Raw genomic sequence first — 25,148 nt, 5'->3', positions numbered from 1 at the left:
TATACATTGTTGTTGTGGACATAACAGATGACTTCAGATTCAATTGTTATGTTAGTATACAATACACTACAGTACATTTTGAAATTATTATGAGGACGATATTCCCTGCAGATGGGAATAACGTATGCCTAGAATATTTGAAAACCTCACCAGAATTAACTTATACATTGTGCGACATAATTTCTTATTCCTTTATTATGCTGTAGGTGTGTGTGTGCACACATAACTGATATTTTAATTTATTATATGTGTTACGAATTTTGCAATAATTAAGTATATCATATTAAATTCAAAATACAGTAACGTTTTTTTCTAAGCTCATTCTATACGCGCTGTTAACATTTTTTAAGACATTACGGAACCAGGATAACTGAATTATTCTTAATCACAATCCAGGATATTTGCAGTAGGTTTTTCCTTCGAGGTCTTCCATTGATATCCACTCCTCCACAGGCGTTACTTCCGCTTTGGCCCATTCATCCCGAACCTGAAAACGACATTTGAACGTGCTTAGTTACTGACACATACCCACATTTCAAGCACAATCAAAGCTTATTTTATATCGAAGACGACAGTCTTATCACTACGCCATCAAGAGGTCTAGAATCACTTTCATATAAGAGGGTATATAAAAGAAAACATGACAAATTTTATTCAAATGGACGCAACTGTTGTGGGACTATTCAGTCTCTCACAAACAGTCAGTGATTCGTTCGTTCAGGACCAAGGCCGTAGACAGAATTTTCAAATACGATTGGTAGAAAGAATAATATTACGACAACGGTTGTAATTGTTAGTATAAAATAATAACTATTATGAACTAATAAAAAACAAACAAATTATATTTCAAATTTATTATTACTATACGTATAAATGGGAAAAATTTGCTAATAGATTTAGCAGATGAATAAATAACCAGCATAACTATCATGCATTATTTTTGTACATTTCATACAGTTACTCTACTGAAATTAATAGATACTGGCATTTTTATATTAACGTTTACACACGTCGTTCAAGAATAGCTGTTGAAATTTGGAAGGAAATTTTACTTATAAAGTTTATGTTGTGTGACCTCACGTAAAACTATAATTTTTAGAATTTGGAAATTGTGAGTCATTTTTTCATTGTATAAAATGTTGTGGTACATCAAATTCAGTTTTTTGTCTGGATATTCTGTCCGAATACTTACTAAATGAACCTTATTCCCGGTGGAGGCACTTTGCATAAAGTAGACTGAAAACAACAAATCAATCATACAATCAATACATCCTTGCGGTGTACATATTTGAAGTGTATATTTTTGTAGTATACATTTTTGCAGTGTACTTCTTTGCAGTATACATCCTTGCAGTGTATACATCTTAGCAGTACACATCCTTGCAGTGCACATTTTTCCAGTGTACATATTAGCAGTACACATCTTTGCAGTGGTGAATTTAAGTTAACATTCTCTTCCATTGTATAATCATAGTGAGTGATAATGAGACCTTCCATAATAATTATGGTGACATACTACTTGTCGTATCAAGGATATTCCTCCTCCGCGAAAGGTTTCCGGTAACCGATGTCCAAGATTTTCAATTATGAAATGTAGCAACCCTAATATAAACATAAATTCCAGTTTCCATGAAGGAGTGGCCATTATCACTCTACGCAGCCAGAGGTCATAGTTTCGTAACCTGCTTAAGGCATGGATGTATAATTGCGTTTGTCCTTTCGTACATTTCTCCAGTTCATTATTTATCTTCATAGTCGCGATTTAACACCAGAGGTAGGGAAGTGACGTAAAATTAGTAGAAATAGAAAGGTAGCTTTCTTGAAATAAAAATAAATATATATGTAAATTCTGTTACTTTTACGATTCAAATTGTAATTATTTTCTTACCTCCATATATGTTTGATTTGAGCAAAATTTAGATGCAGCGAGAGCTCAAAGATTGATTTCTTCACATTTTGATATATTTTAAGTTACAACCTACAATAAGTCAATTGAATTTATACCATTACAACTAGATCTTCAGAATATCCACAAAGATTACATATATCATTGGTACGTGTTAACTTTCAGCATCAAATTTGAATCTGATGCTGCAAAACATTCATGAATATTGCAACAAACAATGCCGTCAGCCCGTTGCCAAGACACACGACACACCGGCTTGGTCCCCTCGACAGACAAAGACCGGGCGTCGCTGCCTACCAAATATCTTTCTGTTATAAATATATAAATGCCACGACTACGCTCAGTTCCTGCGGGGCATGAGACCCCGCATCCCAAAGTTCGGGTAAGGGTCTGCTTTTGAATAATAATATAATTAAAATTAAGTTTATGCTTACTTATTTAAAATTCCAAAATAAGGTAACCATCCTCGTGCTTGAACTTCCCTCGTGATCGCACCCGCATCCCACTGACCAGTGAGGATACGCATGCGAGTCGCGAGCGAAATCAGCACGATCGAATCTGACGTCCTTTGGATTGATAAAGCCTCCTACTCACTGACCAGTGATGGCGGGACACCTCACCAAACCCAAAGGATGCCAGTTAATTTATACTTATGAGACAAATTTGCTATAAGGAAATACCAATTAACGATTATAAATTTATTTACAAAGCATAGTTAGGTTGAAAGAAAAATATACAATCTTCTGATCAAGAGAAAACTACAATGCCAAAATTAAATTTTTGTTCAAAATGACTTCCGTAACAGACTGAAACTTGCTTTCGAGTAAACATACAATCCAGAGAGCTCTCTCTTATATATATATATATTGTCCATATCCCATCATAGAACTAACCCAGCTTAACCTGGTTTCAATAAACAGGTGACAAATTATTCAGTAATGATCGACAAAATTTCTATTAACCACAACCAAAGGAAAATTTACATAACATCTTTCCGTAAATATCTATTCGTGCTTCTGTCATATTTTCACATCTGCATTATGTTCTCTAGAACTCATGAGGTATACTACCCTCTTCAGGGCCAACCTCCAATAACATTCATAACAAAATATAAGGGGAGCCTTTCTCTACCCAATATCAAAGCAATATCTCGGCCACAAATTACAAATGTCCACGTGGAATTCCTTAACATAACAGGGGACACTGTCTACCCTTTTTGGCTACTCACATTGCAAAAGCAAAACAATAGACTTTTACATTAAACGAATTTCTATAAAAAACATATACTCGACCGGTCACCTATTATAACTGTTTCAAAATTATATCTAATATAAAACCTAAATAAGAGAAACCAATAAACGTTCCGGATACTCAGACTTTAAAAACGGACGTGAAACTATATAAGCTATCAGATTTAAAAGACACCCTCTGACCAGAGGTATGCTCTCGGATTAATGAAACTAAGAATCAAATTTATTTAAATGAACCTCCTGACCAGGAGAATTCAGAATGATTTAGAATAAAAATTAACTCGACGAGAAGGATGTATATCTTGAATTTATATCGGAGTCACACTGACCAGTGCCAACTTCGATAGAATTTATGAATCAAAATTTTAAATTATTAAGATTAAATATGTATGAATCAAATTATTTATATGCTCGCTAAATCCCCTTTAAGGATCATGCTGACCAGCACAAATCCTGAAAGGTGGCTTACGGAGAACCTCGGACATTGTGGAAGGGAGAGCTGACCAGCCACTCCCCACACAACGCCCGTATTCTCCCAGCCCTTGACCTCGACAAGTGATTTAATCACCTAACGATTCCGGAATCTACTGCTATACTGATTATTTTGCCAGCGAGACTGCTGGTATTTATACTTGCGGGATTGCGCAATTCTATTCCCCAACAAAAGATTTGGACAAACTGAAAAGTTATTTTTAGCATCCAACAATTACCCCTTCCAAAAAGGCATATCGAAAAACACAATGCAAGCTAAACTTATTTACAAACCCGCGCAGCGCCGAACGAAAAATAACCCATTGTTGTTAAGAAAGAAAAATAATGCAAGCTTCAACTTGCTTCGCGTTCTTTTTCGCTCAGCAGAAACTGCGTTACAATTTTTAACAAAGATAAAATGTACATTCAAAAGATTAAAACTCCAAAAGAATTTATACGAGGGCTATCGAAAAGTAATTTAAATAAAAGTAAATTACCAAAAATTTATCAATCGTTACAATATTAACAAATATCTGTGAATATTCATAGTTTTCATTTCTGTCTCGCATTGTTCTCTTAGGTATATTTTTTATTCATACAGCTATGTTTCTCAAATACGATGTAATTATATGCGGAAGTAACAAGCATTAAAATGCGTCAATAATTCGCCTTCTTCATTGAATTGCATTGTATATATACTATCAGAAAATCGAAATAAGCTTTGAATTATTGAAATACTGATTTCACAATAGCATTTTATTCCCACATTTCACAGTAATAGCACACATAATACGTTTTATATGGAAACCTACATACATATCCACCCACACTTTCTCTCACACACAAGTATGTGTAAGACAACAGGACTAATAATATTATTTTATGTACAGTTTTAATCTTTGCTGCATTCCGATTAAAAACTATCAGAATAAGATCTGACGTGTTAAACTGATTTCAACTCTTTTAAAAACATCCATTGAAGTTATTTTTTTGTTCCAGCGGTCTGTTTAGCACACCTGAAACAGCGTTACTGCCTTATTAAAAATTACATTCTTGACATTTTCTGGACCTACGGCTGGACGATAATTTCATTGTGTACTCTGGGCTTTAGTTTCTAGGTTGCAAGGATGAAACCAGATTAAGTTGAGCATATTTTTGAAACAACAAAGCGGGACATTTTCATATTTCCCAGAAGGAAAACCAGAAGATAACTGGACAGCAAAATGTAGCTTCACATTTTAATCACATGTTATCGTTGAGTGGGTTGAGAGGCTCCACATTGAAGTCAAAGATACATGCAGCACATTCTTGTAACTCGGTAAATTTTGTATTGTTGACAAAGAATGGTTCAATGTACACTTAGAATATTTTTTTAAAATGAGCATTTTAAAATTACGTCCACTAATTTAAATATAAATCATGTTCGTCAAAGTATAATATTAATCATTTCTGCTATCCCACCCTCTTCCGAGAAGTGGTTAGCACAGTAAACTACGACACCAGGAGTTTCGTGTTCGATTCCAAGCCATCATTAATTTCGTTACATCATAAATCATGCTCATGGTCGTAATTAGCCAAAAGTAATTGAAAGGAGATGCTAAATAAGAAATCAAATGAAACAAGTTGGATATACATAGCAATCTTAATATTCTATGCTGGTGTGAAAAGAAAAGACAACAAAGCATTGTCCATCATACAAATCATGTCCAATTTAAGTATGAGGTTAATTAATACAATTGTATTAAATTCTATTTACCTTTTCAACCTCTTTAAAAACCCTGAACAGGTTCCCACCAACCAGCTTCTTGATATTTTCTGTTGTCCACCGCTTATCCCTGGCAAGCTCTGCAAGAAGAATTGGATAATGCGACACGTCCTCTAAGCCATCAGGGGTTCTGGAAAAGGATTTGAAGCTAGTCAGACGATATTTTAGTATCATTACCGTTACACATACAATTCATCCTTTTTAGTAATTACACAAATATTTTTTGTAACGAATTTAAATACTGGGTGAGTCTGTTAAAAGAGGTCCTTGGAAAATGTGCTCCTTGCATGTAGACAACCCTGGTACACCGAAGAGAAGAGCGGGGTAGAGAACAGTCAAGGATATCGGTGCCAAGCAGTTTAGACAACTTGATATAAATGTAAATGAATGAAACATCTCTTCTGTAAATACAGTACAGTGTGACAACAACTTACCTACAGGAGGTGCTGGAAATGTCCTCCGTTGACCTCGATGCACGTGTGCAGACGATACCAGATGTTCTGAAAAGCACGGGCGAGGACATCCTGCGGGATGGAGTTCTTCGAGTGTGTGAGGGTTGTTGCTATACACCTGTCCCTTTAGAGCTTCCCACAAGAAGAAATCGCAGGTTGATAAATCTGGAGAACGAGGTGGCCAAGGTTGGTTCGTGCCACGGCTGATGACGCGATCAGGCGGGAACACTGACTCAATGCGCGTGATCGTTGCATATGCTGTATGCGCCGTGGCTCCTTCCTGCGGAAATTAAGCGTTCCTTCGCTCATCCTCAGTCAGTTGTTCAACAAACACGTTGAATATGTTACTGGTGTAGCGAGCCAAGTTCACAGTCTCATGGAAGAACACGGGCATGAAGCGGCGTTACGACACGGCACACCAGACACCGCGTTTCTGGGCGTGTAGTGGAACCTCCATGAACACGTGTGGATTGTCACCTGACCAGTGTGTTCTGGGAGTTTATGTAGCCTGCCAGATGGAACCATGCTTCATCGGAAATGAACATGTAACCATCCTGCAGCACCTCCGGAGCAATATTGGACAGAAACCACTCACAAAACTGCACGCGAGATGCCTTTTCCACATCCCGCACCTGATGCATCACGGTAACTTTGAATGCGTGCAAGTTCAAGTCCTGCTTCAGGATCCGCATAGCGGTTGACTGGGACACCTGCAACTGTTGTGCCAAACGCCGAGATGATCATTAGCCGTATCATTAGCTGCGCTGCGTCGCCACCATTGCCTCAGTGCGGACAGTCTTTGGACACACTTTTGGCCTATTCAGCACGGATCCGGTTTCCCGCCATTTTGCAATTAGTTTTTGCATTACTGATTTGGTTGGGGCCTTCGCTGGAACACCATTCACCGCGAACTCCGTCGTAAACAAATATGCACACTGTTTCAAAGTACCGAGGTTTGCATACGTCTCGACAACAAAGATACTCTGCTGCACCGTTAACACCATGCTGACCCACCGAACCACACTCACAACTTTCCTCGCCGCTTAACTCAACTGCCTCAAGGCCACTACTGGACACTTTCTTTTCAATCCCCCCTCTGTGTCATGTTGTCGAAGCTGCTTGGCACCGATATCCTGGACTGTTCTCTACCCCGCTCTTCTCTTCGGTGTACCAGGGTTGCCTACATGGAAGGAGCACATTTTCCACGGGGCCTCTTTTATAAGACTCACCCAGTATATTGCTACATATTTATATTACAATTCCAAGGTACGAAATATATATGCTGACATAAAGTTTAGTACCTTTTTTAAGTTATAGCAACATTTGTTGTCCTAAGAAGATAATATCGTTAATTATACTGCCATTAAAACTGAAGGTAAAGCATTCATTTTAGAATGCAAGGAATAGTATTTTTATGATAACTATTATTAAGCATCCGGGAATTTTCCCAGCTGCGCTGCACTCAAACGGGAAACCTGAGTGATAAAGCTTCCGGAGAGTGATGCTGATTACATCACCTCCACAAATAGTCGAGATTGTAAATGTGTGAACCCTACCTCCACATCCTATAGATGCCTTCAGGGCATTTTACAATAGATTTATCTTTAAACATATTACGAAATTTGTAGTTTCATCAGAATAACACGTCTATAAGTAAATAATAATTGCTACTTTTATATAGTAAGTAGCAAGTAACGAACATCTAACAATGTGCCTGAATGCATAAATGGCAGATACAATGAACTAACGAACACACACACGCTCTGGATGTATCTAATAAAGTACATTATGATTTGAACGGCATTATGTATACGTGTATGAAAGAATAGTATGATTCAAATCACGTATGATAAACATGCAATATAACTAATGAAAAATGCAAGAGAAAAATATACAAACAATGTTATAAACAAAGAAAAGCATTTTTTTGATTTTCAGGAGTTGAGGTGTTTAAACATTTCGATTCGAATTACAAATAAATTTAAAATATATTTTTCTTGTCTTTCGACTACAAGTATCCATTACTACAAAACTGCCAGATAACCATATCCTTTCACACACACATATCCACTTACGTATTAGAAAACTTTCAAATTTATTCCATCGTAACCTGCACCTAGGCCTACTTGATTGACACCCGCGACGGACCTTATGTAATTTTTATGGTCTGAAATAAAATAAAATATAATGAATATCTTGAGTTCTTGATTGATTTTTGTACTTAGACAGGGAAAAATCGTGTTTTGAGATTGTTTGTACAGTCACCGGCAATAAAAATGGGACACCTAAATCCTGATATACTCGCTTCTCTGCAAGGCGTTATGTGTGTCGACTAACTCTGCGGCGATGGTTGCCTGTGAAACTTTGCTCTTAAAATACACTTAGTAGAGTTAGTCAACACACATAGCTCCTTGTAGGGAAGCGTGTATTTCAAAATCTAGGCGTCCCACTTTTATTGCCGGTGACTATATAGTCCATACCTACTAGATTACTTCACCTACTTAGTATAATATTTCCTTCAAATTACTCGCTCACATACGCCCCCTGGCTAAAATCACCAACCCAGTAAGCGCTCAAGATTGTCGACCGATCAGTATTCTCCCCACTTTGTCAAAAGTATTTGAACACATCGTGCACGAGCAAATTTTTAATTATGTAAAATCGAAAAATATGTTAAACCCCTTCCAGTCCGGTTTTGCCCACAACACAGCACCAGCACAGCACTCATTAAAGTGGTGGATGAAGTAAAGTCAGCGATGGATAAGAGATATCTGACAATGCTGGTTCTCCTCGATTACAGCAAAGCCTTCCAAACCGTCGACCACGATATCCTGCTGGCAAAATTTTCATCGTATTTCAACTTCTCCCAACCCGCTGTTGACTGGACTCGATCATTCTTAGCAGCCAGACAGCAATGCACATTAGTTTCTGAAAATAAGTCGTCATGGCTGCCGATAAATTGCTGTGTACCCCAAGGAAGCGTTTTGCCTCTGTTACTGTTCTCCATGTACATAAATGATATATCGAAAACATTTCAATCAACAAATTACCATCTGTACGCTGATGACGTCCAATGTTACTTATCGTTCCCTAAAACAAACATGGATATGGCCATCAAAGCTCTAAACGATGATATTATGAATGGTCTCAGGCAAATGGTCTGCGAGTAAATGCTGAGAAAACTGAATGTATTTTAATTGGCTCACGGCACCTCATATCCACAACAGCGAAGTCCTCCATCCCGGACATTCTTGTAGACGGAAAACCCATATCACTATCACTTTCGGTCAAAGACCTGGGAATTGTTGTGGACGAAAACCTCACCTGGAGTGACCATGTGAAGGCCATATGCAAAAAATCTTACGCAGCATTACACTCACTGTACCGCCTAAAAAACATCTTACCACAAGAGGTAAAGAAAACACTTGTGGAATCGCTAGTTTTGTCGCAAATAGACTACTGCGACTTGACGTATGTTGACCTCAACGGTGAACTAGCAAGACGTCTACAGGGAATACAAAATGCATGTGTACGTTTTATTTATAACATCAAACATTTTGACCACCTTACCCCGGCTTTCAAAGACCTAGGCTGGTTCGATCTTTCAACACGCCGTCGCTTCCACGCTCTTACAGCGCTCTACAAAATAGTGCATTCAAGAGAACCCCCCTATCTATTTTCACGATTTCAACCCCTAAGCGCAGCACACACCTTTGCTACCCGTTCACGAAACAACTCCCTGCTCACCATCCCCTCCCACAAGACAGCGTTTTACGGAAATTCCTTCACGGTCACTGCCACCAGAGCGTGGAACGACCTCCCCAATGGCATAAGAAACTCTTCTTCTCTCGGCAATTTCAAATCAAAATTAAGAAAGCATCTTCTGGAGGCAACTTATCAGTACTGAAAACAAGGAAAGAAAATAAAATGAAACCTCTATTGATCTAAATTTGCAGGCCAAACACAGACCGACTTTTCTGTATTTTAAGTATTTTTGTTATGTGTGTGTTCATGCTGTACGTGAATTTTTTACGTTTCTTACAGCATATATGTGTATTTTTGTGTTTTGTCTTTTTGTGTTTCTCTTCTTTTTTGTGTTTTTTTCTTTTTGTTTTTTCCTTTTTTGTGTTTTTCTTCTTTCTTTTTGTGTTTTTTTTCTTTTTTTGTGTTTTTTATTTTCTTTGGTATTTTGATCTTTTATGTTTCGTAAACTGTTAGATATTTCAACTAAATTTGTAAAATGTGAAGTAGAGATGGTTAAGTGTAAGAAATGGCTTGTGCCTTAACTTCGCCATCCAAAAGAAGAAGTAAATAAATAAATAAATAAATAAAAATAAATAAATAAATATTTAAAACGTTCTGATTCGTACACGTATCTAGTGTTAAGAATGAACTCAAAAATGCAGAGAATATCAATCCTCCGGATATTCCTTTCTAGACTGTGCTTTTCTAAATACATTCTCAACCGGGAAAGAACCTTTCCATCTATTTGCCAACATGTGTACAAGGGTTATGACTAACAAATTTTTTGCAAAATTTTGTATCTCCTGTGGTCGCAAATGATGAGTTTTTGTGACCTGATTACTAAAAAATAATTATTACAGGTGGCTCTAAAAAAAACTTCCCGCACCAACCCGTTTCAGTTTCAGTGTGTGTCACAAGAATTGTATGTACATCGCTCACGATAAAATGACTAATAAAATGTGTTTATATTTTTAGTAAAACATTATTTAAAATGATACGTGTATTTCTCTCTATATGTAGTTACAGATTATGCTAATTATACAGTGTGTGTGACTGTTGTGGGTTCAAACAGCAAGGATTCTTCGGAAAGAGCTTCACAATAAATTTAATATTTTTATAACCCTACATTATCAATAACAACTATTTTTGGGGCTCTTTTGAAAAATACCACAAACAACATTTGAAAAGGGCATTATTAATGTAATAATTAGTAAATTAATGTAGTAATTATTAAATGATTATTTATTAAGTGACTAATTGTGTATATTTTCTCTATTTTTAAGTTTGGCAGTTCAATATTAGCATTATAATGGCATATTATAAATCAAGTGAAGCGATTAAGATAAATGCGGAATCGTGGACACAGAATGTAGCTATTGATGCAACAAAAAGACGAGATGTACCTATAATTGAAACACTTAGTTCTTTTACTTGACTTCCGGGAAAGAAAGACATTATTGGTCGCTATCACACACTTCTGGAAACAGCGAAAGATAAGAAAGAAAGAATGGCTATGGTAACTGGTGAGTTTACTGATCTCTGGGAAAAATTTAGGTTTCCAATTTTGTCAAAACAAGCAATTATGTCAAAAGTAGTTAAATTGATTGAAGAGAACGATGAGAATAGAAAGAGGAAAAAGGATTCACTTCAAGTTGAAATAGAAAATATATTTGACATAAGGAAAACAGACTGACATTGGCTGTGCCAAGAAGATAAATAACTATACAAGTTACAAGTTAAATCACAAGGTAAAATTAGCTATGTAACAAGCACAGTTGCTCCACAATCGTCCATCCATCCCTCTAAGGGAGTGCGAAAATCGGCTTCACAATCTGAACCAAACGCTGTCTTTGCCACTGATGTAAATGACGCATCATCAGCAGAATGATGAAATTTTTCTGACAAAGAATATGTATCAGAAGAAAATGAAAATGAAAATGACAAAATAAAACGAGTCGTGCATTTTTCAACATCACATGCAACTAAGTTGGTGACAAAACAATCTCTTTCAATTAATAAAGCTGCTGTAGTGTGCTCCAGTCTAGCCGAAGATGGAATCAGTGTTCCAACACCATCACAGTCAGGTGATTGATGAGCTGTTATAAGAAGTGGCGAAGATGCGAAGCGTAAAATGAAATCTATTTTGCAAGAAGAGAAACATTTCTGCCTTCATTTCGACTGTAAGCGAATTGCAAATCACGAGTATCAAGTGGTAATCTTGAAGAGTTCACTTAGAGAATTGAAATTAGGTATAGTAAAATGTGAAAGCAGATCATCACAGGATATTTTTAATGCACTGCAAAGTTTGCTGAATTGATTTGATGCATGGAAGAACTTCAAAATGATCGTATGTGACACAACAGCAGTAAATACTAAACGAGTGAATGGAATTGTTCAAAAATTAAAAAGTGAAATGATCACAAGAGGATTTCATCAGCCACAGTACATTGGCTGCCAGCACCATATTCTTGATAGAATCGTAAAGCATGTGTTAGACTTCTTTAATCCGATTTCTTCTACCAAACCAACTCTCAACTATGAATTCGTGGACGAAGTGATAAAACAATACGATGTCTTGCAGCAGTCCTACAAGCCAGAAAGTGAAATGATAACTGTTCAAAATCCAGGTTGGCGAGATGATTTTAGATTTCTGTATGAGTTATGTAGAGCAATATGTTTCCTTAAAAAACTGGAGCATACCCAAAGATCCGTTGTAGATATACCACAGACGAATATTTGTGCCGAACGAGGGGTGAAATTAATGGAAGAACTGTACCAGAAATGCAAAACAGATAAATATTTGAATCTGAAGCTTATTTCAACTAATACATTTTGACTGTGCTGAATGTACTTAAATTTGAGAATTTTCATTGTGATTGGTGCAGAACATTTTTTATGAATTGAATGAAATAATTGTCATTTTCTGATTCCGTATTAAAAAGTTCATTGATTTCTACTACAGGCTAAAAAAATATTTTTTTGTCATAACCCTAGTGTACAGTGACCGGCACAGATCCTAAAATACGTACTTCCTTGCATGTAACTCATTACAGAGAAGCCAGTATTTCAGGATCTAGTTGTTCCATTTATATTGACGTTGACTGTACAAGCACGAGAGCGTGCTGAAAAGTAATGCCTGCTATTTTTTGTGACGGTGTAAAGACATTTCGGATTTTGAGCAACCATGCATTGCAGTCTACAGACTTTCCCATTCTCCATTCCAAGTTTCAAACTTCTATCACCAGGGGTTGCTGAACTAGAGCGAGGAAAATGGCAGCATGTAACCATACTATGTCGGTGCACCTGAAACTGCGTGTTGTGACCGAGTTTTTCAGGAAGTTCTTTGTCACAGACGTTGAGAGTTCGTCGGCAGGGGTTTTCATTCTGGGCGTCATACAGTTCACATTCATTGCCATAAATAGCCGTCTTAGGCCCTCTCTTGTTCATCCTATACATGGACGATCTCCCTCAAAGACTTTCCTCACTTCCTGTCAAGATACTCATGTTTGCTGACGACTGTAAACTTTTCAAAGAAATCTCAACCACGCAAGATGCTGTGATTCTCCAGAATGCTCTTTCCGAACTTATCACATGGTGCAAGCAGTGGAATCTACAACTTAACCCACAGAAATGTTCCTCCCTCACAGTCTCTTTAAAAAAGAACAAAATACATTCTCATTATGTTCTTGAAAACAATTATATTACTACAGTTGCGACCCAAAAAGATCTAGGTGTTATCATAGATGAAAAACTGAACTTTAAGGAACACATCGCAGCTACAACTAAAAGTGCAATGCGCCTCTTAGGCCTCCTCTACAGATTCACTGAAATTGATACTCCAACTTCTCTTAGCCTGTTTTTCAAGTAATTCATTTCTCCGATTCTCGAATACTGTTCCCCAGTCTGGGCCATGGCTTCCAATACAAATCTTTCTAGCATGGATTCCGTCCTCAACTTCTTTACCGCCATTGTTCGTCATATAATTCCTTCTTTGCGGCATCTTCAGAAACCTGACATCCTGACTACTTTGAACATTCAGTTACTGCAGACCCGACGCGATACGGCCGATATGAAATTTTTCTATAAAATCATCAATGAGAAATTAAGATCTGATTTTCTTCTTACAGAATCCAACTTCAGAGTTCCCTCTCGATCCACCCGAAACACTGAATTGTTCCACAACTCTACAGCGCGCTCTATTCCACAGGCTGCCCCAGTTCTACAAACATAGACACAAACCCACAAACATAGACATTTTTGCCACTGAAAGCATTTTCCGATCTTGCCTAAAAATGAATATGTAAATCTTTGTTTGTTTCCTTGTTTATGCCTTATGTTTATATTTAACTTTTCTTGTTTTTACCTTAAATCATCTTGACTTGTTCTTTTTATTTGTTAGAGTTTTCAGTGTAAAATGGCCTTAAAAGTGCTGTATCTGAAACTTTGAATAAATAAATAAATGTTACTTGGGGGACACATTGCCTGCAGTTAGAAACTCGGTCACAACACGCAGTTTCAAGTGCACCGACACAGTGTGGTTACATTCTGTCATTTTCCTCGCTCTAGTTCAGCAACCCCTGGTGATAGAAGTTTGAAACTTGGAATGGAGAAGGGGGAAAGTCTGTAGAGTGCAATGCATGGTTGCTCAAAATCCAAAATGATTTTACACCGTCACAAAAAATAGCAGGTATTAGTTTTCAGCCCGCCCTTGTTTATTGTTTATAATTATTCACCAATGCTTTATATTATTACAACGTAGGAGGGTGTTTCAAAAAGTAACAGCACACTGGCAGAATTTCATGAAGCGAACACTCCAAACATTTGAAAAACACGCAGGGAAGATGTCTTCTTAGAGAAAGTGCTGAAACTCCCAATAGATGGCATGGGATGCTCAATCAGAAGGGCATCGTATACAAAATGGCGGATTCATTAGGTATTTATACAGTAGAAGACGAGTGAGAAGTCATTAGACTTTTTCAGCTGGATGGTTTGATAATCTTGTCAAATTCATAGAAGAATGCTGCAACAGTATGGAAATGTCTGCATTGGCGGGAGAAGAGTGTACGGCCTAGTACCTAAGCCTCGCGTGAGGTTAAGTTTGCAGCAGGTTTTATGTATTCATCCGCACGAGAATGGAGGCTCAGAATCATCCGTGACAGTCTTGCCTGAACTACCGAGCTCTTCGTATCGCAGACAATGAGAGAATCGGCAGTATTGCAAACCCCTTAACACATTAAAACCCGTACATGTATGTCAAGCGGAATGCATTTTTGCTTATTTTTGTCTCCTGGACCATACAATTTTTAAAGGATATCTGCGCATAGATTGTGCAATAAATATGTCCATACTTAATATAAATCGCGAAATATCTTCGAAACATAAGGGTATGTGTGTATATGTCGAGCACGCAGAAAAGAAAAAAAAACAAAGGTAAAAGTAAACGACAGGCCCCTCTTGAATTTAATAACGAGTTATTGTTTCTCGTTTAGAAATATATAATTTTATGAAAATTTTGGTTGCTTCCTTCGCAATACATACGTTACTATAAGATACACGCCCTTCAAGTTTATACTACCAAAAAGCATGATTTGTTATTGGTGATATACAATGTAGTGAATTGTTTGCTAATATTACTATGTTTGGTTTTAATTTATAATATGTATCACTTCACTAAACCAGGAGCCAAATGGTAGTCTGTCCATTTCTTGGTGATAATCACCCTTCCCTTTCTTTGCACGGAACAGTAAATATGCGGCTTCAACAAGATTTCATTGCCGCCAATATGTGAAACAATAAGCCTCCCCCTCCCCCGTAGGTAGCTTCAGCCCTGGCGGTGGTTTTGTACGCTCTCAGGCTTGATTCAATGTAAGCCCCGCGTTGACGCATGCCTCGTCCAAATAATTAACATATTTCTTTACACGGTGATATATGGAGGGGTTAAAGTTACAGTGGTGTAAGTCACTTTCTTAAAAAGAAAAAAAGCCTGACTCACAGAAATTTGTTGATCAACACAACAGCTGTTTCCTTTATCAATAGACCTTAAACCGTCATCTATTGACAGTTGAATGAATCTCTGACTTACTTCACGTTTTCTGTTAACAGATTGACTTATATAGATCTGGTTTCTGTGCCTAAGTCTTTCTTTTTTTTTTTAAAAAAAAAAAGTGACTTACACCACTCTAACTTTAACCCGTCCATATTTTAATACCGCGGAGATTCTTTTGTCGTCAAACAACAAACAATCGTTTCCTACTCCTAAACTCAACCGCAAACCATTCAACGCCCGAGACACAGTCCGTGCGCACATTGACGGCAAATCACCTCACGCCCTGTTTTATTTTGGTCTTGTTGCCGTAAGGAGGAATATGTATTTAAAATAACTTGTTTGACTTTGAAGAGCTTTTTCATTCGGATGATGCTCAAACTAAAACTCGGGCAAAGCCGGGCACTGAACATGAGTCCTGAATTCAGCCATTTTCGCCGCTGATAGAACGATTAGCAATGAATCACGATAAAAATAGGGTTAAAATAGTGGGATGTGCAACACTGGTATCGCGGATTCCACACGCTCTGCAACGTATTGTGTCTCGCTCGACTCGCTCTTTAGCTTCAGCGATTCTTCAGCATAATAGAGATCCAAGTTGGCGAATCTGCAGATCCAAGTTCCTCTGCACAGTGATTGAAACCGATCAAGTCCATACCTGCTAATGGATGTATTATTTTGCCTGTATATTACAGATTAAATAACTGTTTTCTTGTAAGTGTGCAGTTGTGTCGGAATGGAACCTGTCTCAGCGGATCACGTTTGGATCTACATATGCAAATACCTGTTGCAAACTTAAACTAACGCGAGACTTAGATGCGCTTAAAAATGGACAATATCAATTCGTGATGAAGAATTCTCATCAAGCCGTCACTTATGAGAAGGTTGGTCTCATGGATGCATTTTTCGTGAAAACAAGCTCCTTTCGTTATATAATCTGGCTGGGAAATTGTTAATATGAAATCCGCATTTACGTATTATTGTCAAGAAGGTTATGAAGTATCGTAAATTGTGTAGACTGTGGGTACTTAAGCGTTCTCTTCCTTCATGAGAACGCACAGCCACATGCAGCCGGTGGAGTCCCTTGACAGTAGTCGGAGGCTGAAATTTCATATCTTATATAATCCTCCATGGATTCCTGTCTTTCTTCAGTTAATTATCATGTGTTTGGATCCCTGAAAAACATTTTAAGGTGACGAAGATTTGGGAGTAATCATGAGACCAAAGAGAAACGCATGTCTGGCTGATGACACAACCGAAATAAATTCTTCTGATAGAATGAATATATTGCAACGTGGTAAAATGTTTGGAAAAGACGGGTGATTATGTAGAAAAATTACATCACTTGCATCTCTATTTGAATTATCTCAAAATATTCTGTTCGTTTACTTTTTTAAATACCCTCGTACATTTTAAAATTATAAAAATTATAATTGTAATTATAATTGAAAGAGGAACATAAATTGAGAGTATTTGAAAATAAGATCCTTAGGAAAATATTTGGACCTAAAAGGGATGAGGAGACAGGTGAGTGGAGAAGGTTACATAATTTAGATTCCAGACATTATTAGAATAATTAAATCAAGACGGCTTAGGTGGGCAGGCCATGTGGCACGAATGGAAGGGGAAAGAGGAGTTCACAGGATTCTTGTTGGAAAACCTGATGGTAAGAGACCTGTAGGAAGGCCAAGACGAAGATGGAGGGACAATGTTGAAATGGACATAAAGGAAATCGGTAGGGATGGAAAAGAGTAAGATCTTGCTCAAGATAAGGACAGATGGAAGGCCTGTGTTGCTGCAGCGATGAACCTTCAGGTATAAGAAGGCTAGAGAGTTAGTTAGTTAGTTTATAATTGTACTGTTGAAATGTTTAATCTTTATAAAACATAATTTAAGAAAAGCAAATAGAATTAGACTGCAGACTTCAAACATTTAGCTATAAAATCATATTTTGTTGCTCTTGTCATTTTTATGACAGTTCGTGTTGATTTCTAGTAGATAGATCATAACACTAAATAAAATAAACATTGTAAAAAATAACTGCCTTTCATCATGTTTAATCAGAACACCGCATGTAACATTCAATTACTAGCAGAAACACAATACTTATAAAGCAATTTCAAAACATAGCACTACAACTACCTAGTTTTTAATAAAATATGTAAACAGACATTGCATGCCGTGCCACCTGTTTTTCTTATACAGTGACATATTACGATTTTGTTTCGAGGATTATATGTTACACTGTGTCCGTTACAGTTAGTAAGAGCCTGTACGATTGCACCCCCAATTACGCCTTTAAATCAAAGTCGTCCACAGAATTGTTTCAAGGGTAAACGGCCAAGCAAGGCACCTACCGCCCCCCCTCCCGTCCCAAAAGTTTGAAGTTTTATATCCGTTCATTCTTACTTCCAATTACCACTTACTGCGACTGAAATTAAATTAGATGTGTGGAATATTTAATTTTTGACAAGTTTATTTTTCCGGGGTGTGTGGGTCATGCAGCCCCCCCCCCCCCTTGTCCATTTGATACCCTAGGCCGCAGTCAATACTGTGTTCCAAAGTCAGAAATTGTGAGTCAATGCAAAACTTTACTCTACCAACAGTAAATGCCACAGATTCGTTTACACAAAAGCTCCAAGGCTATCCTTAGAACAAAGGTGGTCTCTTTGTGCACTATAAACCGTCTTTATTTATTAAACGATGCTCCTGGCTTCTATCTCTCAATGCAAACTTCTTGAACAGCATTAACTAACTTGACAAATATAATACTGATTTCAATGTGTTGTTGCGTTATGTGGTTATTATTGTGCTTTTGCGTGTTTCAGTGTGCATCTTATTGCGTTATTTTATTCCCTACTGTCAACATCCTGATAAAAATAGATTTATTCTGTAGTCATGATATTTTCACATAAATAAATCATCTGCTACCTTTATTTACGGAAAGTACAAATACGTAGTAGAGCAGTACGCCGGTAGGTGACTATAAAGAACTAAAATGAATTGTGACCATTAATTCTTAGATTGCTAAATACAATTATCAAATATTAGTAACAAAAAGTATGGTTATTAAAGAGCAAAATCGTGTTATGTCTTGTGATTTTGTAAACGTCGTCTTCATAAAAGGTTTCAGGACTGCCCTAACTTTACGTATGAAGACTGCAATATGTCTACTCTATGAGGTTGTGAGAATTAAAGTTGCCTTTACTTTTACCCATTTATATCCTTGTTTACATCCTAAAGAATCTATTTTTTACCAATGCCAGTGTTAATATCCGAAGAGATCAAGGAAGAATATAATAATTATAATTCAGAATTCTTTTCACATTTGTCTTGAAATAATTCTGTGCCATTTTTAACCTTCCAGCAAAAGCACACATGGTGCAAACCAGCACAATCACCGTCTAAACGTTGCACTTTTTGACACTAGGTGTAGTGCAGGTGTATCCTGCTTGTGGGAGGAAATGATGTTCAAACCAATAGACGAATAGCGGTGAGGATTCAACAAATGCTTGTCTGCTGCTTAAAACATTAATTTGATTAGTTACCACGCACCACGTGACCATACACGACACATTACTTCTCTCCAGAACCCAGTGGAAGCAATGAAGACAAAAATACAGTACTTCACACCAAATGAACGAAGTGGACGAGTCGGTTTTGCACCGTGTAACCAACTAGACCCTTCACTGCAGAGAGAGTCAAAAAGTGAAGCGAAATGGACAGGGCTGTGTGTAGCTTTTCATTGGATGATATACGCATTCATCACTGAACATCCGGATGGTTACCTAAATGTTCTTCGCCAACATTCTCCTGACTGACATTGGTTGATTTTTTTTATTTTGTGTTTTAAGTCCACTTAGTGTACAGTAAAGCTAATCGGGACTGGCCTTACAGTTTAAAGTGGGATCCGAACAGGCTCTACAGGGTATCGAACCCAGACCTCTTGATTACAAATCTACGACGTTACCACTAACTCATCGGGTAGTCCCGCGAGTGGCTGAGAAAAGCGAACAATAGCCCACAGTGGAGTGGAGTGTATGGGATGAGTTTCTCCTTTTGAGTTTTTGTACGGCAGAGAGCCCAGATGCTCCTTTTGGGGAAGGATACTCTTTCCCATCCTGGGGCGAGTGAAGAAGTTTGGTGCTGAAACCTTCCCAAGGTATCGACTAGCCAGTGACGCCACTTTTAACAACTTTGTCATGAAAAGAAAGAGTTTATCTGTGGTTGCAAAGTTTGGATTCCTGAGTTCTTGGGAAGCTCTCCGAATCATTTTAATACCTGTGGAGAACCCAATATCGAAGAAAATTACCAAGACGTAACAGTTCCTTAAACAGTCGGCATAGGCGCTAGCAGTAGCGGCTTCTGCCTATTCGCGCATTCGAACGTGCACACCCAAATAAATCTGTAATGCAAAATATTATAATTATACTTATTCATTGAACTGTCTTCTTCGAAACATCAAGTGTTCCCACGCCGCTTCACCAAGAGAGGTGGTGCAGAAGCATAAGTGATAACAACCCGCGTAGACCGAACCGCGCTAGGGGCTTGGGTTGAATGTAAGGTTAGTTTCGCTCCCTATGACGCTGTTGCAGCAGTCGCCCAGAGCGCGCTGATTGGGTATTTTCGCTAGAGCACCGTGTGAGGGGAGGTTGCGTCATTTAATAATGTGGCGAACACAGCGATCGGTGAGATAGCAATGTAGTGTTGCAAACCCATTCCATTAGAGATCGTGTGACAGAGTCGAGGCAACATCATTGCAAATTGAGTTTTTTTTTTTTTTTTTTTTTTTTTTTTTTTAGAAATGGGAAATTTCGATGGTATATTCTCCCTCCGATTCTGTCCCGAGCATGAAGGGGAAGAAACGGGGAGGGAGGCAACTGAAAGCGAGACGGGTGTTTTAAACCTGCCTGATATTGAATTTGCTTAGTGCATCTTGGCCAAAATAAACGGTCTCTGTGGCACAGCAGCCGAATTATCAATCCACGCGGAGGGAGCGTACATCAAACAGCCAGATGTTTTGCATTTTATGTGGCTGTTACTGAGTTCCAAAATTGTTTAGCGCTGTCAAAAGCTCGTATCTGTTTCAGTGCAAACTTTTTTGATTTCATGATGAATAGGGAAACTGTACATATCGAATGCAGAGACTTAATATTTAACGTTGTTGAATTTTTTGAGGGAAGCTAGCTACAAAGCCTGTAACAACTGCAGCAATATAAAGATACGGCGGAAGGGAAGGAAAAATTCTGAAGTACGAAGCAGGGCAGTGTGAACTGAGTGAGTACTGTAATTTTCTTTAAGATTTATTATTCTCTTGATTTCGCTTGGTTTGCTAGGTTCGATCAGTCTGTCATTAGAAGTAAACAACGGCTAGATAGATTACAATTGATTTCCTCCATGTGATAGTTGGATCGGCTTCTTTGGTGTACGAAAATGTTATTATTCTCCTTGTTCATTAATTTCAGCGGAGCGGAGGAGGAGGTTTTTATAAAATATTTTTCAAAAAGACAATAGTATTGATATTGTAGATAGGTATTTCTATGTTTTGAGTGATTTTGTCAGATTATCGAATGTTGAATTAAATATTGCACAATAACATCGCTCTCCTCGTGATTGGCTGGATAATTTCAGAAATATTTGAATTTTTTTAAATATAACTATGTCATAGCCTCTTTTTCAGTGAAAGGTGATCCGAACTTGAGTTTCCAAGATATTAAGCATCATTATGTACGCAAAAACAGTTGCGAGTATTTGACAAGGGTGGTATAACACTTCTAGACGCAAGACTAAAGTGCATACCCATAGAGTCAGACCACGAACGGCCACTGGGCGCTAGTTCGAGTGCCCAATTTGTGAGACACTTACAAAAAGTGGTCAATTTTATTCGAATCTAATCGAATAAACCATATCGGGCTCGGGTAGGCGTAATGTTCTTCTAATATTTCAATAGAGTTCTAATTAATATCAGTATGTTATATATGATTGATAGATTGATTGATTTGGTTATTTTTAGATCGCTTTTCTGCCAGCCTTGGCTAATTGCGAATGATTGATAAAATTGAAAGATTGATAGGTTTATTTTACTTCCTTTGTTTTCAACTCTCATTGCTTTTATTGTTTTATTGATTTGTTTTATTTTACTTCTCATTTCTGCTACTTTTGATGAGAAGATGATGATGAGTGATGATATCATGAAATTAATTAAGGGACACAAAAAGAACACCAATGCCCATGCCAATATTCGATCCCGTGACCCCTGTCGTCATAGCATGCTGTGCTATCCACTCCGCCACGGAGGCTGGCTAATCGAGAATGAGGATGAGTGATGATATAATGGAATTGACGAAGAGAACACCCACGCGCAGGGCGGTATTGGCTAATCCTGAAGAAGGTGATGAGCAATGATATGATGGAATTGATGAAGGGGCACTCACAAGTACACATGCCCAGGCCGGGATTCGATCACGGGACCCCTGGCATCTTAGCACGCTGTGATAATCACTCCGCCACGGAAGTATGTTATTCTTAAGCATCAGAAATAAGATTTTTGGGTTTCTTGTTCCCACGAGTAGGATTGAACCACAGAATTCCTTCCACGCAGCAATGCTGTCTCTTAGAACCTTCAATACAAAAAGATCAGACGTAGTGAAATAGTATCGACGTAGGATGCAAGACTTCTTCATGAAGCAGGGTAGAAAATATGGCAGAATGCTGAAAAAGGGGGCTCGCTGACAAAATGTATGCTGGAGGATTTCGTTCTCCAAATATCGAGAAGGAGATGACGCGGTGCCATGCTCTGGAAGGCTGCCAAAAGTCACAGCCAAATTCCATGGTTTTGCAGATCGAAAGAAGGAAAGAAGAGAGGGAAGGAGGGGGATTAAGGATGGCGTTTTGAGAGCAACGCAGAGGGAAGATCGTGTCCCAAAAGCTGTGGGTTGCGGTTTATAAAGAGATATGGGTTGTAAAAGGGGTAGAGGAACAGGATGAAGGAATCGGGGGTAAATATGAAATGTGATGCTAGTTTCTCCTTTTTTTACTTCCATCATACGTCCTCCTTCGCATTTCAATGCGAACGGTTATGTTGAGGAAGTGAATAGGAATAAGAAGCTGGAACGATTAGTAATAGACGGAAATGTCGAAAGTTGGATAATCGAAAAGGACACAAGGTCAAGTTAAGAAACTTTCACCACTCTACCTTAAGGCGTATGGCGTTCGAATCCTATAGCAACTTTTCTTTTCTTTACATGTTCCTCTTCTTCTTTTTGAAAATGTGTACATAAATTTAACCGTAGGGCTCGTGTCAGTTATATCTTCAAAAAATATATACACTGTTTCGTGTTATTATACTGCAGACAACTTTTGTCTTCTAGTGGGTTCCTAGTCCAATTTTTAAAAAATTGCAGCATGATTGAATTTAATACTGTTTTTCAATTTAGCATCGATTTTCTGACTATTTTGGCTAATCGCGACGATGAAATTAGTAACCACATGATGAAATTGATGAAGGGACTTTCAAAAAGAACACCCGTTCAAAGACCCCTGGACCCCTATCGTCGTAAGGCGCTATGCTAACCACTCCGCCACGGAGGACGGCTATTATTATTCTTGTGTTTACCCAGCATGGTGAGAAAAATTAGAGAGCTACTCTGCCCTGGAAATGAAAGGAATCCTATGCGCAAGTAGTGAGTGAAGAGGGCTAGGCCAATGAACACGGAATAGGGAACGGGATTTGGCGGAGGGGAAAAAGAGCGACTACAGCTACCTGCTTTTGCAGCAGCGTGTACTGATCCGATCCGCTCACACTCTCTCTCTCTCTCTCCCCCTCCTTGAGCGGCCTTGCTCCAGAGATTCCCGTAAGAGAGTACAGGAGCCATAGTAATAAATGCGCTAACAACGCATAGGCCAATGCAAAGCCGTTTTTCCTTTGAGAGACTGTGGCACCAAGAAGTGTTATTGTTGCTGGAATACAAGACTATAACGAACAAGTTTTTGATTTCATTTTTTTAACACGAAATATTCATATTTATATATGTCACGATTATGCACCAAATACTTGAATGTTGTTGTGAATGTTGATCTCAGTCACTTCAGAAACTATTTATCAGATTGCTGTGCATGAAAATTCAAAAATGTTACGTAACATGTAAATACAATAACATTATTTATGCACAGATATATTGCCGAGAAATTTCTTTACGTTTTAAGCTGACAGAGGGCAAGAAACCAATCCTCTTCACTGGTGCAAGTGTGTTTAGGAAGCGCCATCTTCAAAATTACTAAAATTGCGTTTTGAAGCTCATTTGATTAATGTTGCAGCCTTAATACCGTCTTGTAAATTACAGTTAATACCTCAGGTAAATGTGAGCTGTATACAGTCTGCCTTACAATATTTATTGGACTTCTAAATTTTTCATTTGTCTCTTCTAATACATAACAACTACAGTTTTAGACGTCGCATAAAATTCATTTTCTGACGCCATTATAATTTGTTGTGAATAAATAAATTGGAATTTACTAGATTTAACATTATCTTATTAACATTAACATCTGCACATACATCAGCTATTATTATTTGGGCAGAAATTCATAGGGAGAGAGACAATGCATATCCTTACCTTGCCAAAGACAGAAAGGTCGCTCTGCTCTGCGTATGACTTGCCAACGGAATACTCCTCAGAGTCACCAGATGAAGAATCTGCCCTAGCGAGATTCGAACCAATGAATCACACGCTACAAAATTGAATACTTAAAAAATATATAATTCACATATGCCATAATGCATAAAAGCACGATCATTGAAGTTAGAAGTGCGCCCTCTTTATATGTTCAACAATTGAATTCATTGATTTAATTACAATTGCATTATAATAATTGTCGGAAGTCGGAATCTTCCATAAAAGAATATTTGCACTTACTTCGAATGCTACAATTGAGATAGGATTTACTCAGGTAAGTTCAGGTTAATTACGATGGCATTTTACAAACGCATTTTCTGTGTGAATTCAATCCTCTGAACAGGTTTCTTCATAACTTGCAGCATGTTTGGAATATAACTATTTTCCTATCCCACTTGACACCCTTATGTAAGTAGGTTAGGTGAGCCATGCTTAGTGCTCTTAACACTCCTTCGTTCTTAAAGTGTTACTATTGGACTATTTGAGAACCTATTTTCCATCTGTTTCCGCCAGAGAGAAAAACACTTCAGATTTCAGCTACTTATGAGAAGTAACTTGTACAGTCAGCGGCAATAAATATCGTACACCTATATCTTGGTTGGTAGTCAAAGTGGATGGACGCATGGTGTGGGATGGACGTACGTGAATAGAGCTCCGCGTTAGCTCTGCGATCCTCGCCTTCTTCTCTCCACAGTCGCTACGTTGCCACATTTTCTGTCAGAGGAATATAGTTTCCCCCGTGGGTCTCCAGGTTTCAATATGTCGAAACCTACAATTACCGGTGTCTCTAACAATGTGGACGAGATGGGAAGAACAATGGAATCAATCCAAGAGCGGCTCGA

At 37.9% G+C, this 25,148-nt stretch overlaps 1 protein-coding gene across 1 annotated transcript in view; it reads right to left on the bottom strand.

The window, feature by feature from the left end:
• Window positions 1-385: 385 nt before the first annotated feature.
• LOC145980152 (dipeptidase 1-like) overlaps window positions 386-25,148 on the bottom strand; it is a 169,161-nt gene continuing 144,398 nt past the window's right edge. Inside the window, exons 6-9 of the mRNA XM_083113195.1 lie at window positions 9,051-9,139; window positions 7,943-8,011; window positions 5,384-5,529; window positions 386-487 (exon numbers count right to left, since the gene is read on the bottom strand). Coding sequence (XP_082969321.1) covers window positions 386-487; window positions 5,384-5,529; window positions 7,943-8,011; window positions 9,051-9,139 — 406 coding nt within the window. The remainder of the gene's footprint in view (window positions 488-5,383; window positions 5,530-7,942; window positions 8,012-9,050; window positions 9,140-25,148) is intronic.

The sequence above is a fragment of the Lepisma saccharinum genome, chromosome 27, assembly GCF_977018435.1.
Source record: "Lepisma saccharinum chromosome 27, izLepSacc3.1, whole genome shotgun sequence".
NCBI lineage: Eukaryota > Metazoa > Arthropoda > Insecta > Zygentoma > Lepismatidae > Lepisma > Lepisma saccharinum.
Note: the sequence above shows the minus strand (reverse complement) of the source record. Positions and strands in the feature narration are given on the sequence as shown.